General features: G+C 38.5%; 2 protein-coding genes and 1 long non-coding RNA gene across 3 annotated transcripts; 2 read left to right on the top strand and 1 right to left on the bottom strand.

Moving 5' to 3' along the window:
- Nucleotides 1-679: 679 nt before the first annotated feature.
- Nucleotides 680-4,633, top strand: LOC129760351 (uncharacterized). Its single transcript, XM_055757998.1, has 5 exons — nucleotides 680-773; nucleotides 2,617-2,677; nucleotides 2,747-3,084; nucleotides 3,144-3,276; nucleotides 3,339-4,633. Exons 2-5 carry the CDS (start codon nucleotides 2,655-2,657, stop codon nucleotides 4,219-4,221), a joined length of 1,377 nt encoding a protein of 458 aa, XP_055613973.1. The 5' UTR covers nucleotides 680-773; nucleotides 2,617-2,654; the 3' UTR covers nucleotides 4,222-4,633.
- Nucleotides 4,634-5,069: 436 nt separating this feature from the next.
- LOC129760352 (WD repeat domain phosphoinositide-interacting protein 3) lies at nucleotides 5,070-7,295 on the bottom strand. Its single transcript, XM_055757999.1, has 4 exons — nucleotides 6,875-7,295; nucleotides 6,161-6,783; nucleotides 5,879-6,101; nucleotides 5,070-5,794 (listed from the first exon to the last, which is right to left on the bottom strand). The coding sequence occupies exons 1-4, from the start codon at nucleotides 6,942-6,944 to the stop codon at nucleotides 5,688-5,690; spliced, it is 1,023 nt and encodes a 340-aa protein (XP_055613974.1). The 5' UTR covers nucleotides 6,945-7,295; the 3' UTR covers nucleotides 5,070-5,687.
- An 8,666-nt stretch (nucleotides 7,296-15,961) lies between these two features.
- LOC129760339 (uncharacterized) lies at nucleotides 15,962-17,421 on the top strand. Its single transcript, XR_008740328.1, has 3 exons — nucleotides 15,962-16,205; nucleotides 16,268-16,495; nucleotides 16,576-17,421. It is a non-coding gene; the product is annotated as an uncharacterized LOC129760339 (long non-coding RNA).
- The last annotated feature ends 8 nt before the right edge of the window (nucleotides 17,422-17,429 follow it).

Here is a 17,429-nt window from a genome sequence, read left to right as displayed (position 1 = left end):
TTTTTTGTTTATATCTGTACTGATATTTACAAATGGAATTCAAGATTTTTTCGAATTTTTCTTATAAATGTTAAATAAGATATTCGAATAAATTTTTGATGATGCGAATTTTTGTTATGATTCATATTGTGTACTGAAAGTCCTTTGAAAGAAATAAGGTACCTTCTGTTGACCAACCCACTCAATCATCTCAAATGACATTAAGTTTAAATACTTATCATTACAGTGGCAATTAGCTATTGCTGGATTGGTCGAGAGGCTGGTGAGTTTCATTGCAACCTAGAGAGCAGCGGTTCAATTCTCTAGGCGTGTAAGCAGCTTTTGTAATCAAAACAATACAATTAAAATCAATGAGATAGACCATGATAGACCGGCAACCTAGCAATCTGACAAGTGGTTGTCAGAGCAATCTGTCAATTGGATTTTTTTTTCGGCGCGTAGAAGTTTCTTGACATTCTCTTAGGAGCTGAATAGCGTTCTCTACAGCCCCCTAAACGAACTTGAAAGTAGCTTTAAGAACTTAAATTTTGGGCTGATTAGCATTCTCTTCAGACACAAACGAGAGCTGATTAAGCTTCTATGGAACCTTTTTAAGGGAATTCTGGTTGCTTGGGATACGGCTGAACGTGCGATTTGCCAATTGAGATCACCTTATCTACCACACCTTGAGCTAACCTGATAAAAAATGTAAAAAAACACTTTTTCCCAATCATAAATTTGCTGTCTTTCCCTGTAAATAACCTATACATATTTTTTCAAAAGCATTAAACATTCACTCATCCGAAAAGAAAACGTTAAATTCACCTGGATTTTCACGTAGGCGCTCATTACGTGAATTTTTGCTCGACTTACGTGAATCACTTACAAGCTAATACAAACTCGCATGATCCTTACGTGAAATTCACATAACCGTTTGCTGTCACAACCAAGGTCACATTAGATTCACGTGAAAATCCAGTGATCCACCAAGTACAAAGAGGTTTGGTGCATTCTATGTGACGTTCACGTAGCTGTGCTTATTCACGTAGATCTAAGCGAAAGAATACAGTACTCAATATGGCCTCCATCCAATCGTTTGAGATAGCTGTTACAGAAATTACGTGGTGATGGAGAAGCTGATTTTCCGTAAGTAATTAAAATTTTGTTGTGTGGTTGTTTTAAACATCTTTTCATTTTTAAACAGGATTTGAAACTAGGCAGCTTGTACGCAAAGACAAGGCTAACAAGAGACATCAAAAGAAAATCTCCCGGCGATATTGATGTTAATGAAAATAAGTGAAATGTAGTGCTGTGCACGGAAAATAATAAAAAGGTAAAATTTACCGAGACAGCAAAGGTGAACGCTCGCAAAAGCCAAAAAGGTAACTTCTACCTTTTCGAGGTGAAACTCACCTCACAGCGAGGTAAAATATACCTGAAACGAAGAATGAAAAAAGGTACAATTCACCGAGAAAAAATGTGAATCCAAAAAAGGTAAATTTTACCTCGTAGCGAGGTGAAGTTCACCTGAATTGAGCTGAATCAAAAAGTATAATCCACCTAGAAAGAAAGGTAAATCCAAATAAGGTAAAACTTACCTCGTAGCGAGGTGAAGTTGACCTGGATTGAGCTAAACAAATCGGTACAAATCATCTCGAAAAAAAGTAACTATTTGACGAATCCGTTTATTGAGGTTAAGCTGTTTTGCCGTTTAGGAACAAGTTTTGCTTCGTGCACAATATGTGAAAATCGGAACAAAATGGTAAGTGTTTTCTAAGATTTCATTTAGTTGTGCTTGTTCTCTTCATAATACTTTGCTTTTGTTTCAGATCGGCCCAAAGAGCTTCGTGTTGTATTCCCGTCAGCCTTCAGATATTATTCCGGAAAAGCCGGACCTGACAAGCTTGGCGAACAAAGGACTTGCCTCAACATTTTTTGAAGAACACGGTGATATATTTCAAAAATAAATATTAGGTAACAGTCCTTATTTATTTCAAATAAATACCATTTTTCATGAATGGTGTTTTTTTTTAAATTAATTTAATTGAAGAAACCAATCAAACAAACTAGCATTTACCTTTTAAATCAGTGAATGGGAAAACGGTATTATTTACTATTTAGCTAGGTGAATGAGAAAATGGTAAAATCTACCTTTTTGCTAGGTGAATTGAAAAAAGATAAAATTTACCTTTTTGCTAGGTGAATGAAAAAAAGGTAAAATTTACCTCGAAAGAGGGGTGGAAAAAATTCACCTCGCAAAAAGGTAAATTTTACCTTTTTTTTATTTTCCGTGTGTGATTTTTAAAAAGTTAGTGTGTTATGTTTTTAAATTGGTCAAAATAATAAAATGCCTCTGCTAATTCGAAGCAATTTTATTTTTATACTGAAAAGAAACTCACTACCTTCATATTTTAATAAAATCTACGTGAATCGCATGTAGCAGAACGAATACCTTTCCACACCCGCTGTACGTTATTTTCACATACAACTCATATGAAAATTACGTGAATTCTGCTTGCTGTGCGAGCTCTGTTTGTTACTTGAAATTCACGTACATAGGTTCTACGTGATTTTCATGGTGGCAAAAATCCATGTACATTTTCACGTAGCGTTCATGTGAAAAGTTTTTTCGGTGTTAACATTAAAGCATTAAAGTCACGATCCTGTCTGAAAAAATGAGCCAATGTTTGCCGGAAATGTAAGTATTTATAAAATTTTATTTTCACTGATGAAAAGCAGCAAAACAAAGCTTTATATATATTGAAAGACCTTGCAACGATCCGACACTCTTTTGCCGATTTTGTTTCGGCCAAGATGACATCAATTGGGTAATCAGAACAAGCGGTACGGAAATTGACCAACCATTTGTGAAAACTATCGGACAGTGCCTAGGAATTTGGCTGCAATTGAATGAGGATTTCCCATGTGCCATTTGTAGCATGTGCAGTTATCGCTTGGAGCAGATCGCTGAATTTCGTACTACCAGTCACCTTTGTGATGAAGCACTTCGTTCAAAAAGGCAGCAAGACCCAGGAGCTATGGTGCTGTTCCATGATTATCCTGTGGATAAAGTGTTTTATGAATCGTGTCCCAGGAATGACCCAGGTTAATTTGTTATTGCAAACGAACAGAAAACCAACATGTTTAATTGTACTGTTTTATAGATATGGAGAATGAAATTCCACAAATTATATTGCCTAGATCTTTGGCAAAAACAAAAAAACTCGAAGCAGTCCAAAGTGATGAACCTAAACTTGTGTCGAGAAATCAAGAAATTAAGCGACAGGAACTACAAAGGTGATTGCTAATAGGTATTGTTTCAGTCATTAGTAAATCTGCTAACAATTTTTTACTTCCAGTTATTTGAAATCATATCTCAAATGGAAAGCAATGATAGAAAAAAACAAAGACGATGATGAAGTAACGGTAATTGCCCCAGAATCTTCAAGATACCATGTAGAATCAACTTTCAGACAACACACAAATTCTTTGGTTAAAATTCGTAACACACGAAGGACAATGAAATCTGGAGTTGGTATCGCTAAAAGAATTATAGGACAAAACCAGTGTCTTTTGTGCAGAAAAAAATTCACAACGACTACCAATCTAGATCATCATGTGTCGGTAGCTCATCCAATAGGAGATGGAACAAATTTTTTTTGCAAGGAATGCCCAAGATCGTACAAATCGTACTTCCACCTTAGACGACATTATAATTCATTGCACTCTCCACGAAAAGTGAGTGGACAACATTTCATGACAGATAAAGTAACTAATCTGCATCACAAAAGAACAACCTACAGCAAATCTCAAAAAGCTCCATCATCAATGATAATCAACGAACAGCTTAGAGCGAATGTTGAGAAAAATGGTCGTTGCATGGTTCTTCTAGATCGATTATCTCATGAATTGATCGAAAAGCATCATGGTCTCGAAACAGATACCCAGGATCCGATTAACAAGATTCTAGATTCGGATAATATCACCAATCGAGGTAACTATGATGCTCAGAGAAAGAAATGTAACAAAACAAAAGTAATAACCACTGGAAATTTGGTAAAACGGTCGCGGCTTTATCAAATTTGTCATTGTGGTCTTTGCTATTTTGTACTCGAGGATAAACAACGTTTCCTGGAACATCTGCAATCTCATAATGATCCGTTTAAAATTAAACCACACGAATGTGCTCAATGTTTGATCACACAAACTTGTAGCAGCCCTCCGACTATTTTGGGAGATTGAAAAGGTAACTAAGCTCTTTTTCGTATGATAACGTTAAGTTTTTTCAGCGCAAAAGTCGAACCAGAGACAAAAAGATTTAAGAAGAATTTATATTGTTGTGTATTAGCGAGCACTCTTCGAAAGCCTGTTATTCCATATCTTACAAGTTAGACACTGTATCGAAGCTCAATGCTTTTTAAAACAACTAAAGCGTACATGAGAATACTGACTGCTAAAATAAACTTTTTCAGGTCCTAAGTAGTAGGTAGGTAATTTTTTCGTTACGAAAAAAATTGTAATGCCTACCTTAAGTAAGCACATTTCTATTACAATATGCACATTGATTCGAGTTCAATGGAATACACACTTTCAATATTTTTTCTGTGAAACTTTCATTTGAATAATACAAATGTTAATAAAATTCTTATTTTGATGAGTGTCTTTTATATGAGTAATGGAACCTAAACGCCTAAAGTATATGGCAACTGGATCTCAAACGTAGAACTACATCGCCGGTGTCATCAAAAGGCGATAGAAATCGAGATTCGGGAACGTAAGTGGAGTGGGCACACTCTGCGAAGAGATGAACACGAGATTTGCAGAGAGGCGCTTGACTGGAATCCAGATGGGCATCGAAGAAGAGGCAGACCCATTAGCTTGTGACGGCGCAATCCGCATAGTTGACTGACCAGAACCTTGGCTGGCCGCAAATGAAGACGCTGGCTGCGGATCGCTAGCAGTGAAGATCTTTTATCGCAGCCCTATGCGTCGGTCAATCGGCGCCGGACTCTTAGGTAGGTAGGTATATGCAGGGAATGTCATCAACAGAAGTAATGGAAGCAAACGTAAAACTTTTTTGATGATGTGAAACGCAAAATGTATTGATTTATTACAATTTTAGAATATCTTGTCCGAGTCCTTTTGCCGGTCGACAAGTTTTAACACTAATCCAGTACACGTAATCCAAATGTACACATAGATGTATTGTGTTTCAATTGAAAACGATTGTATGTTGAATATTTTGATATTTTTTATACAGTCCGCGCTTCGTAAAGTATTTATATAGTTTTGCAAATCATTTTCTTTTTGCGCTGCAAATGAATATAACTTTGCAGAATTTCTTTTATTTTGAATTTATGCGAAAATATAAAATGTAGATCTCTATAGAAATAGATTAAGAATCAAAAAGAGTAAATATAACTTTTGTTTGAATCGCTGTATCAAACTTATCAGTAGATTATGAGAACTGAAGGTTAATTAGCGTTATTAAAACACTCACCGTGTCAGTTTTAAATTTGCGTAACTACATATTTTCCAAAGCCTGTGGCCACGCTTAATAATAACCGTTTTATAAGAATGCACCATCATCGATGTTGTTTTGAATTCTTTAGTCCCTCACTATTTAGGTTAAGATGTTTCTTGTTTCATAACTGAAAATAAAATGCTAACAAAGTGTAACACGGGTTGAGCAAACTTCGTGTTTACGCTCACGTATGATCATCAGCCATTTCCAAGAACTGGGAGCACACTTCCCGACTGCATTCGCCTTTGCTGTTGTAGACAAACTTGTAGTAGTGACCATCTGCACAAATAACTGAAATTAAGACATGAGAATTTAGTTGAATTAGATGGAATTTTTCCGGTGATGTAGGTCCCTGAGTGAACAAAAAACACTTACCAATTACTGAGTTATTTTCTGATCCGAAAGCACAGATACATGGAGGTCCTTGAGGGATCGAAAACTTACAGAATGACCACTGGCTAGTGAAATATTTGGTCAGCAAGCTAGAAGATTCCTTGCCTTTCGGTTCATCTAGATTGAACACGTGAATGGTTCCGTGATCGGAGGACACCACGACAGCCGTCGATTGATGATTAAAGTTAATACAATATATTTTGGCCTGCGTTGGATGATATTGCAATGAGTCAATTAAACCTAACAGAAATAACGTGTATATACCTGATTAGAACCACGTCTCAGTTCGGCCACTTTTCCTCCAGTTGTTGTGTCAAAGATTCGAATAAGAGTTCCTCGGTCGCTCGCTGTAGCTAATCGAGTACCCTGCAAATTTAGCGCAATACAGCTGATGGCTGTCTCGTGGGCAATTATTTCTTGCGGCGCTTTCTCTGTATTGGCAAGATCCACGATCTGCACGTGACCGGTGCGTCGACCCGGAAATGCTAAAAGTGATTTGTTACTGTTGGGACAGAGCACACAGAGTCCCTGAGGATTTTGACTGGTTTCAAAAACATGAAGCTGCGTGGGCGTCTGTGTGAAGGTGTAGACCTTTATAATTCCTTCCAGAACCACTACAATCCGGTCACGTCTTAAGCGGACGGTTTTTACCGGTGCGTTAAAGTCTAGCGAAATGGCTGGGGCTTTTTTGAGATCATCCCACACCAGTACCTTGTTTGGAGGGTACAGAGGTCGAATGCCGCCACCTACCAGAGCCAGATAGTTACAACGGAACAGCATTTCTACGTGGGCTATCCCCCCATCAGGAAAGTACTGTCGTTCTTTTTCTTTCAGCGGGTCCGTGTTATACACCCGAAATCCATTGTCCGTAGCGCACGCAAAACACCCTTTGGAAAAAAGTAATAGTTGTTAGTAACATACACATTTTGATTAATAACAAAGATGATTCACGATAAAATTTCTATCAAAAAACCTTACCCTGGTCCTGATTGAAGCCCGCGTACAACAATCCGTTTCCATACGGATTCGTATCGAGAAGATTCATCATGCCTTTCTAAAGGCTAGTTCGCTGGTGGTGATAAATTTGACTTTTATTTGGTTTCTTTCAACAGGAGATCAACTCAAGAGCTGCCTACGCAAACACTGTGCCCATAAGCTCTGTGTATTCAATAACAAAATTCATTTCTATCCATAGTGCACTCTTGCATTGTTTTTATTTGGTTTATATTTAACTGAACCAATTCAATAACAATATTTATACAGTTCAAAACTAACGCAGCTATTATAAATAGAATCAAAATATTATCCAATTGGGGATATTTTAAAACCTTATCGAACACCGCTTCGTCGGGAGCTGTCGGGAGAGGCCGTAATGACCAACCAAATAATGAATGAATAAAAGATGACCCCGCATACAACAATCCAACTCCAACCCACTACTGGGAGAAAGAGAAGAAAGCTATAATGGCGTATTTTTTCTCTCATTGTTTTTTTCCACGATATGATCCTCTCTCATTGTGTTTAGGAGTGTTCAATGAACTTTGGTCGAAACAAATCGTAATCGATAGAAATTTTCCAAAATCCTTTAGATCATGCATGCATGCACCATTCGAGGCATTAAGCCCGTTCAACAGGCAATCGAAATCGATTTCAATCGATTTCGATTGGTAAATTGTTGTTCATTCAGCCAATGTTTTGATCGAAACTAATCCAATTGACGTTCAATAAAGCCAATCGGAATCGATCGAAACCAATCGAAATCGATCAAGCCCGAGAGCAGGATTCGTTTCTATCGGTTTCTATCGCACTAACACCAATGCAGTTGTTGACTGTCAAAAAACAGCTGATCCGGTTTGTTTTCTAATTTTCAAGATCGAAAGTGTTGTCATTCGGTGCGGTGTTCTCTGTCGTGTACTGAGTCGGTGGTGCTGTGCTGTCGTGCTGATTCGGTGGTGCTGTGCTGTCGTGCCGTGCTGATTCGGTGGTGCTGGCACAGCGGAGTTGGTGATGCTATGCCAGTCGTACTAAGTCTGTGTTGCTGTGCTAGTCATGCTGAGTTTCGGTGTTGCGGTGCTGTGCCAAAGGTGTTGTGTCAGTTATGCAGTGTCAAGTAGGGAACTCGGAGGGGGGTTGCAAAAAACGCCCCCAGAATATGCCCATCAGATGGTGTGCAGCTGATCCTAATCCAGTTAGCAGAGCCAAAACAGACATGATTCAAGGAATTAAATAATCAATTATCCCAAGAATAAAAATTTGTTTGTATATTTTGTTCTGTTTCATTTTCGGTTCAAATAAAATTGTGTCCCTTTTGTTAGCAACAAATGTTTTTTTATTTGTAATTCTTGGATTTTTTTTTATTATTTTGTTTCTATGTTGACCAATTCGTTTGCTCGATGCCTTGCCAATTTTTCTGCAAAAAGAAATAAAATAAACTTAGTAATCGATATATTTATACACTATTAGGGCATCCGCAGCAATCGCGAGTATAGTGAAAATGCTCACGCGTTTGATCACTTTTAAACCGCACCGGGGGTTAGTATGTGGGTGAGCAAAATAGGGCCGTTGCCGTCGGGACCAGCGTTGCCAACCTTCCAGATTTTTCTGGAATCTTCCAGATTTTCATGTGTCATCCAGAAATACAGACTTCATGTTGCCTGGTCCAGACTTTTCATGAATTATCCAGATTTTTCCAGAAACTTCTATAACCTCAACGTTTTAGTAAAAAAATACTATTAAAATCCAATTGCTCCTAACGGCAAGACTGAATTCACTGTGAAGCAGAATACAGAAGTTATTTTGACAGCTGGATGGGTCTAAGCTTTCGGTTGTTCAAGCTTTCGTTCACATACACAGACATTGATTATTTTCAAGGAATTAGTATTGATCCTTAGACTACTACAATATCGATTTGACGACCAAAAAAAAAAAAAAAAAAGGTCATCACCTACAAAGCTCCAGACTTTTCCAGACATTTTTTTCAAAATCTTCCAGACTTTTCCGAAAAACAGTTGGCATCCCTGGTCGGGACCGACAAAATCACCAAATTTGCTCAAGGGGCGAGAGCAAACATGCACTGAAAAAAATCTACCATTTAAGGCTAAGTTCAACAAACGATGTTTATTAAAATTTTGTAATTTTGGTAAACAATTTGTTGATTAATTAAGCAATTGTGGCTCTTCTTTTGATTCGTTCGAACGTGCGGACGGAATTTTGTTCGCGGGGGGATCGGAAATGTGTCGAAAATTATATAGAGCCATTTTGGAAGTATTCTGTGCTGGGTCGAGAGGTGAAAATTTAGGCCCTCGGAATCGGTGGCCCAGGGTTTGTTCTTCGCAGCCGAGTGGGTCGTCGGAATTAGCATAATTTTGAACAGTGCAGAACTTGCAATTGACCAGCATCGAGTAACACCAACGTAAGCAATGCAGGTAAGTGAAAAAACTGTTTATTTAGCGAAAATTTATTTTTTTTAAATTTTTTTCTACCCTCCGTACAGGTTGGAAAAGTATAGGCAGCAGATAGAAAAAAAAACTTCACTGTCTGACCGGAGCCATGAGCAGCATCTTTAGCAGATAAGTTTGAACCGGGGCAATGACGCATACAATCCTCCTTCTCGCTGCGCTGCACCAGGGAAAACGGTTCCGACTCACTGAAGCCAAAGTCTTGGACCAGCGGCGGAAAACCTCCTGTTTGATCGTGGAACTCCACAGCAGCTGGCATATTTCGCGCAAGTTCCGCTGAATTTCGGATGATTCCGGCTGACACTGCACAGAAGTTCTAGCTGCATCCGCAACCTGACCCGGTTGCTGGTCGCTCGAAACTGCGTGGCCCTGTTGCTGCTGTATGGCATCTTCAACCAGCATGTCGACTTTGGCGTCACATAACGGATAGCAGTTAACCCGTCGAATAACCTCCAACAATCGCTATGCATAATAATAATTAATAATTAATAAAAATGATAATAACCGAAATTGAAGCGAAAAAACTATCGACTCCGAAAATTTATTCGATCAGTAAATTTAATTTAATATTTTCTGTTAAAGTTTTCTCAGTGCAATGCACAATTTAAAAATAATATGCTTCCACCCGGTGCGCGAAAGAGTGTGTATACCAAAATCGGTCCGCTGAAATGAGCAAAATCGGGCCGCGTATACTCTCGTATTGGTGCGTTTGCTCTTATAAAATAAAATAAAGTTATCTATTTAAAGACGATTACAATAATGCTTATTTATCAAGAAAAATAATCCCGAAATAGTTTTGACAACAACTAAGCGCATTAGTATTAGTGTCTGGCTGTTCATTCAGCAGCCTGATAGAAATCGATCGAAGTCAATTGGAAAAACAGCTGATCAGCTGTCAATCCATTTCAATTGATTTCGATTGAGTTCTGTTGAACACACCTATTAATTATGACGAAATCTAGTTTAGTCCAAGGTTATTAGAACACAAGGTTCTCTGATTTTTACAGTAAGTAGGCGAGGAGAGAGTGGCATACAGGGATGCCAGGTGTTGAGGATGAAAAATCTGGGCAATTTTGAAAAAAAGTCTGTGTGTGTCTGTGCATAAGGAAAATCACAAATTTGGTACTAAAAAAGAAATTAAATTTGGCGAATTGTGTGAAGGGGGAGGGGCGAGGGGGGGGGGTTATTGTGCTATGGTGTTCGGGTTATTTTCGAGTTGAAAACAAACACTGTTTCCTACCACGTACCATGCCGATTTTATTTAAAAAAAAAATTTTAATGATTGATTAGTCATAATAAAGAATACAAGCCAGATTTAAGTCTAATCTGCCACTTACATATCAAATCTGATACATTTATATTGATTTTATCTGTCAATTTTGAAAATCTGGAAAATCTGGGCACTCTCAGCAAAAATCTGGGCAAAATCTGTGTCTGACCAATATCTGGCGGAAGGGTCAAAAGTCTTGGTTTTACAGACAAATCTGGGCACCTGGCAACCCAGGTGGCATATGCTTTTGCATACAGTTTTTTAATTCACGAACGCCAGCATCGACAGAAAAAATAACTTCGATAGAAAAAACCAATTTACAAACACGCCATAAACAATGAGACAAGCTGGAAAATGGCTGATTGACGAATTAAGATTTTTTCACGTATTCGTATCACGAGAATAAGTATGTATATGCCAGTTGTATACTGTTTACCGGAATTCCATTTACCGGAAGTACCATTCACCGGAATACCATTTACCGGACTGAACTATTTACCGGAATTCCATTTACCGGACTATATCATTTACCGGAATTCCATTTACCGGACTATACTATTTACCGGAAAACCATTTACCGGAACTACCACTTACCGGAATTTCTTTGATACGTATAAATTTGGGTTGTACTCAATTTTCCCAAAAATTTTCGCCAGAATTTACCATTTCTCAAAAAAAAATATTCGTTTAAAGGACCATTTCCCAGAGAATTGAATATTTTTATACAAACTGGAATCCGAAAAAAAAGAACTGTTTTCATAAAAAAGGGGTTTAAAAATATTGTTCTTTGCGGAAAGGCGCCCGCAACCAACGAGGATGAAGGGGCTGAGGCGGCACAAAGCCGCCCAGGCTCCCAAATCCGAGGTAGCCGACGACCGCCGTCGGAAGTGGCGGCCCTATCACATTGGTCTAGGTCTGCGTAAAAGCTAGGGGTGATCCCTTAGCCCCGTCCGCCACGCGACAGCGTGAAGGACAATATGTCTTTCAAGTTCGAATGCGCAGCCTGAGGAGTCGGATACTAAAAACAAAAACTATTTTTAAAAGCCACACTGGTTATCATGAAACATCAAGTACCCAAATATAGACCAAAAACTATTCTGGGCAAAATTCACGGGTAAACGGGATACATTTTGTCCTTAAAAACTCTTCATCCAGTAAATGGCATTCCGATAAATAGTACATTCCGATTAATGTCATTCCGGTAAATGGGTCATTCCGGTAAATAGCAGTCCGGTAAACGGTTCATTCCGGCAAATGAATTTCCGGTAAAAAGCATTCCGGTAAACAGTATATGGCATATACCCAGGGAGGTGGCAATCTAGTTCTTCTTTCGAACAAGAATCTTGATCCTTGATCGGATCCTTGACAGCAAAATGTCAGGTTTGTTATGGGCCCACAAAATCGTGGGCCCGTAATTTTGATGGTTGTCAAATTCAATGATAAAGGATAGGGATGCCATCTCCCTGCATATACCAAATGGGCATTAAGCCCATAAAGCAAAAAATGTCTCCGAGCGGATCCGATATAAGGATAGGGATGCCATCCCCCTGTCTCCGACCGATGAATATAAAGCGCGTTCAACAGCCAATTGAAATCGGTTTCAATCGATTTCGATTGGTAAATGGTTGTTCACTCAGCCAATGTTTTGGTCGAAACTAATCCAATTGACGTTCAATCAAGCCAATCGAAATCGATCGAAACCAATCGAAAACGATCAAGCTCGGAGGCAGGATTCGTTTCTATCGATTTCTATTACACTAACACACATGCAGTTGTTTACTGTCAAAAACAGCTGGTTTGGTTTGTTTCAACTTCTGTTGCATATGACGTGGATGTGAATCGTGCAGTGCAAGTGAAAGTGGAGTCAATCGGTGCAGCGTCGGTGGTACAGTGTTATGGTGTCAGTTGCTGCAGCTTGGTTGGTGTGATCCTTGTTCGGTGGTGTGGTCCGTGTTCGGTGGTGTGGTCCGTGTTCGATGGTGCGGCGCTGGTAGCATCGGTCGGTGCTGTGTTGGTGGCATCAGTCGGTGTGCTTGCTGCAGCAAATGATGAAAAATTGCAAAGCAAATGCAAATTTGAACTGGATGTTGTCCTTGTATCTGTCCGATATGACACCAAATAAATTTAAAAACAATCCCCTGAGTTTTATTTGATAATATTATGTTAATAATTATTTATTTTCCATATTGATCCATATTGATGAGTAGATTCATTTTAGATTTTTTCATGAAGGGTAGGATTTTTCTTCAAGGCGCATAAATGAAGAAACTTTTTTGGTTTATTAAAGTTTTATTGTAATGCAGAGCTTAAAATTATTGTAACGGAGGAACTCTCAGAGTTTCCACAACATGTTGGCCGCTTGCTGGATAGTGTCTCACTTTTCGTCCAGTGATCCCGCATGTTTCGATTGAAAACATGGCTTCCAGAGTAGAAAGAAGATTCCGTTTCTAGGCATGCCGAATGCTCTGATCCGGATCTACCAAGAATGAGGCAGCAATTATGACCAGATCGCAGTTTCAACCGCAGCACTAATGTTGATCAGTGCTGATAAATATCGCTCACGGTCGTCCGACCTTAACAAAGTAATCTATATGAATATCATCTCTTTGGAAATCCTGTCATAAAGCGACGCGATCAAAGCATTCAATGTTTCTGTCATGATGTTGCTGACAGGCATTAATGTTGCATGACTTTTGTAGCATGCCAACCCAGTTAGATCGCGTTTGTTTATTTACAAAAATAATCTCGTTTATGAATCGACAGCAAGCAATAAATTTCGAGCTGTTTTCGGGACATTAATGAATAAATCTCACCAGGCTAATTCCTACAGACCGGATCAGGTAAGAAGTAATCATTTTTTGTCAATAAAAGTCTGAAAACGAAATTTGGTTTAACAGGAACGTGGAAGTTGGATTAACCGTTGGCCATCTAGCATCGACAAATTTTCCTCGGACCGCGTCAAATTTTCTGACTTCGAGGAAACAATTGTTTTTGAATTCAGCTTCCAGTTGGTTTGGAAATAGAGAACCCACTCCCCCCACACGGATTCAGGTATTACCCAGCAACTCGGATAATCAAGCTCGCTGTTCCGATTGTCATCGAGTAGTTCAGAGCATGAACCATTTCCGTCGATTTACCAGGTCTTCCAAAATGAAAATCTTCCACCACCGTTTATTCCGGAAGAGATTCAATATAGATCGGCACTTGGCAAATAGTTATCACTGGGTGTGGTGAAGCATTTCAAATAAACGTTTTGTTTCGTGGGTCAATTTCAGTTTTTTATTTAGTGGATTGAACAACAAAATGATCCCCTCATTTGATTCCGATGATCTCTTTTAATTTTATTTTGATTATATTGATTTTTCATCGATGGTATGCGCAGTTAAATTCAAAATCATATTAACTAAAACAAAGATTTCAAGTCGAACTAAATGCCTAAAATCCTTTAATCTATAAAAAAATGCTAGGAAAGCTTATTCGACAGACAACGTAAATAAATGACCATCATGCTAGCTTGGATGTCAGTCATTTGAAAATATCGCGATATCCGACTACATGTATCAGTGATATGATACATATGTAGCATGACAGGGATATTTAGGAGTGTATCAATATCACGTGACATTGTATGTTTGATGGTTACCGTTTGCCTGCTCTGATGTTGATATTGCTCTGGTTGGTGATGGCTAACGTTTGCAGTCCGCAAATTTTGTCCTCCGTGCTATATATAAGATGGTAAAAATGATAAAAATGTTGAATAAGGAATTATTATGAAATATGATTTATTATTCCATATTTTTTAACATATTTCTTAAACTACATATTTCTTGAATGCTGGAGCGCTCAGTCGAATAGAAAATGACAACAAACTAAACGCATTAGTATTAGTGAGTAGCTGTTCAATCAACAGCCCAATTGAAATCGATCGAAGTCAATTGGAAAAACAGCTGATCAACTGTCAATCCATTTCAATTGATTTCGATTGGGTTTCGTTGAACACACCTATATTTTATCGTTTTAATGTGAAAGTTGTCTGATGCTGTCAGCACGGTAATTTTAAATTATTCAGACACTGATTTGTTTTGGTTCAGGAGTCGCATCATGTATGAATATGAAAACAACTGAGTTGAAATCAATCGAAATTTTGAGTTGTTTTCATCTAGTGAGTTTAAAAACCTGGAACTTAGCTAAGACGCACATTTTTTGGATCCAGATAGATGAAAACAACTCAGAGTGATGCAAAATCCAATGGATTGTTAGGTTGCCGTGCTCGAAGTTGCAGTTGACAAAAAATCATTTGTGATTTAGAAAGCAGAAAAAAGAATTCAACCGCTTTATCTTTCTTTCTAGGAATCTTTACGAGAGCCAAGTAAAATTTTAAATTTTATTTTGTTTTTTCTTTTTTTCAGGTTGGTTACCACCGGATGCAGCGTACCTTTTCGCCACTCGGATTGGTGGGAGCTCAGCACCGGACCCCCTTCAAGGCCGAGAATGTCATTCGGAAAGTCTATTGGCCTCAGGGTAAATATGCTACTTATCGAACGGCAGGAAGTGTTGATTTTCAACTTCGGCGAAAATGCGACGGGTAAGATATTAAAATTTAAGGATTTTATTTATTTTCAGCTATTCCTAATCTAGTTTTTATCTTCTGGTATATTCCCACTTTTTTTGGTCAGACAAACATTGCCAGTTGTTCTGGATCTTTTTTCCATCCAACCCGACCGAGGTACAGCTAGTATGGATCTAGACCTGGATCATCCACATCATGCCCGTTTTGGGTTCGACTCGTCACGGATGTGTGGAAAGCGATGATTGGAATGGAGAAGCCAAAAGAACAACTTCCATCGCAATTTAAGGTGAGAAATCGAAATGTTGAAATCCACCGGATGCGGCCAAGGATTTCCCTGCTGGGATCGGTGAAAGTCAGTTTACACCGAACGCTATCCATGAGCAAGAACGGCGACGGAAAATAAAATTATTTCCTTGAAGTTGTTTAGTTTTATTTAAGTCGATCTGAAATTTCACTTTTTTCATCAAATAAAATATGAGCCCTTTCGGAACCGTGTCAAAATTTTATAAAACTCTGAGTTGTTTTCGTTCAGAGCGTTTAGACGGTCTTTTTGAGTGCATGTATGAAAACAACTCAGAATTCGCGAAAACCCCTATTATTCATTTCTGAGTTGTGTGGTTCTAATCAAATTTTGAGTTTTCCCAGTTTTGGCGCATTTTGAATTGTTTTCCTTCAAATCTGAGTCGAGGAGAATTAGAGTGAGGGGCTGTGCACGCTCGATTTTATTTAACCATTTATGGTTACAGAAAAACCATTTTATGGTTTTTGCTAAAAAACTATCAATATGGTTATTTTTTAAGAATTTTTCAATGAAGAAATTTAACCATTTTGGAAGTTTTCGTGCATTAACCATTAAACGGTTGAAAAGCTTGAAGTTTTTTCATCGCCATTTTGAAAGTTACGTGAAGCAAACCGAACGCGTTTCGCAAAATCTTTTTTTCGCACGGATAGAATAAAATTCCAAATAAATATATACCTGTGGTTCGGGTGTGCGTGGAGAGATTCTGAAAGGTAATTGTTTTATCACAAACTTTTCCAAAAAAACCCATTCTAAAAATTAAACAAAATTGCAGTGCACCAGTTGGAAGAATCCGCAAGAGTCCGGATTCAGTTCCGGTGAAACTTAAACGTGACGTCTTGCGCGGGAGTACTAATTTATTACCGGAACGAGCGCACCTATTGCCACAAAAATTGGTCCCGATCGTTCTCCTTATTCTGATGGAGCTGGGGCGGGTCGGACAACCCAAAAAGCAAGGACCATCCCCGATGCATTTAGCGCTAAGAAGCCGAAAAGCGAACAGGTAACTTTTGACGGGCAATGATCCTGTTCTTATTCTCAACAAATAAAACGTGTCAATTTAATTTTTGCCTTATCCGGCAGTGTAAACCGGTCAAAAATGAAGGAATACGCCACCCCAAAAAGCTCCCGTCGGAGCAGATCAGCTTCGTGACACAGCGGATGGTCCACATCAAGTCGGATGCGAACAAGATCGTCCGAAAGCCGCTGCTCAAGAATCGGGAAACAAAGTTTTGGAAACAGGAATTCTCATTGCCGATTACCGGAGAGTCGGGCGGGACCAGATGTGCATCAAACCGAACTTTATGAAGACGGGAGTGTCGTTGAAATATGAGAAGGTGGAACATGGTCGACTCATTCTGGTGTTCCAGCACCGGGGCAAGAATATTGCTAATAAGGAGGCGATGCCGCCATGGCCAGGCTAGGATTGCCTATAAGCGTAGGTCGGTTTTCTCAAGCAGACCGAGGGTGTGGACGCGACGCTTAAAATGGTAGAACCCTGGATTATATGTTCAAAGCAGAAAATGTGGAAGAGGAACCGAAAAAGATTCTGAATACTTCTAATATTCATATATTTTTATGTATTGTCTATCACGATTTTTTAATTTCAAAACAAATGAAAAACATCAAAATAAACACTACCGGAAACAAGCATGTTTAACCAACAAGATAGAAAATATAAAAATTTAAAAGCTAGTATTTTTTTCTAAATTTTTATCTCGATATCTTCCATTTTGCGATTAGGTTGAAAAATAACCATTTTCCCACCTTTCCTCCATAACTTCTTGCGGTTAAAAAGTAACCATATTTCCACTTCTCAAGAGAAGTCAAAAAATGACTTCTATGGAAGAAACCAAAAAATCACTTAACGTGGAAAGGTGTGAAAATGGTTACTTTTTAACGATAATTGGTTAATTAATTTCGAGCGTGTGCTGTCA

Source organism: Uranotaenia lowii, unplaced genomic scaffold (genome assembly GCF_029784155.1).
Source record: "Uranotaenia lowii strain MFRU-FL unplaced genomic scaffold, ASM2978415v1 HiC_scaffold_58, whole genome shotgun sequence".
NCBI lineage: Eukaryota > Metazoa > Arthropoda > Insecta > Diptera > Culicidae > Uranotaenia > Uranotaenia lowii.
The sequence above is the reverse complement of the archived record's forward strand: the minus strand, read 5'-3'. Positions and strand labels throughout refer to the sequence as shown.

Bases quoted from the DNA above. Each gene is read 5' to 3' on its own strand.
- LOC129760352 (XM_055757999.1), bottom strand. From the start codon at position 6,944: ATGATGAATCTTCTCGATACGAATCCGTATGGAAACGGATTGTTGTAC. The intron at 6,784-6,874 runs GTAAGGTTTTTT...TTTTTTCCAAAG, and splicing joins GGGCTTCAATCAGGACCAGG to GGTGTTTTGCGTGCGCTACG. The intron at 6,102-6,160 runs GTATATACACGT...CATCCAACGCAG, and splicing joins TGAGACGTGGTTCTAATCAG to GCCAAAATATATTGTATTAA.
- LOC129760351 (XM_055757998.1), top strand. From the start codon at position 2,655: ATGAGCCAATGTTTGCCGGAAAT. The intron at 3,085-3,143 runs GTTAATTTGTTA...ACTGTTTTATAG, and splicing joins GTGTCCCAGGAATGACCCAG to ATATGGAGAATGAAATTCCA. The intron at 3,277-3,338 runs GTGATTGCTAAT...TTTTACTTCCAG, and splicing joins AAGCGACAGGAACTACAAAG to TTATTTGAAATCATATCTCA.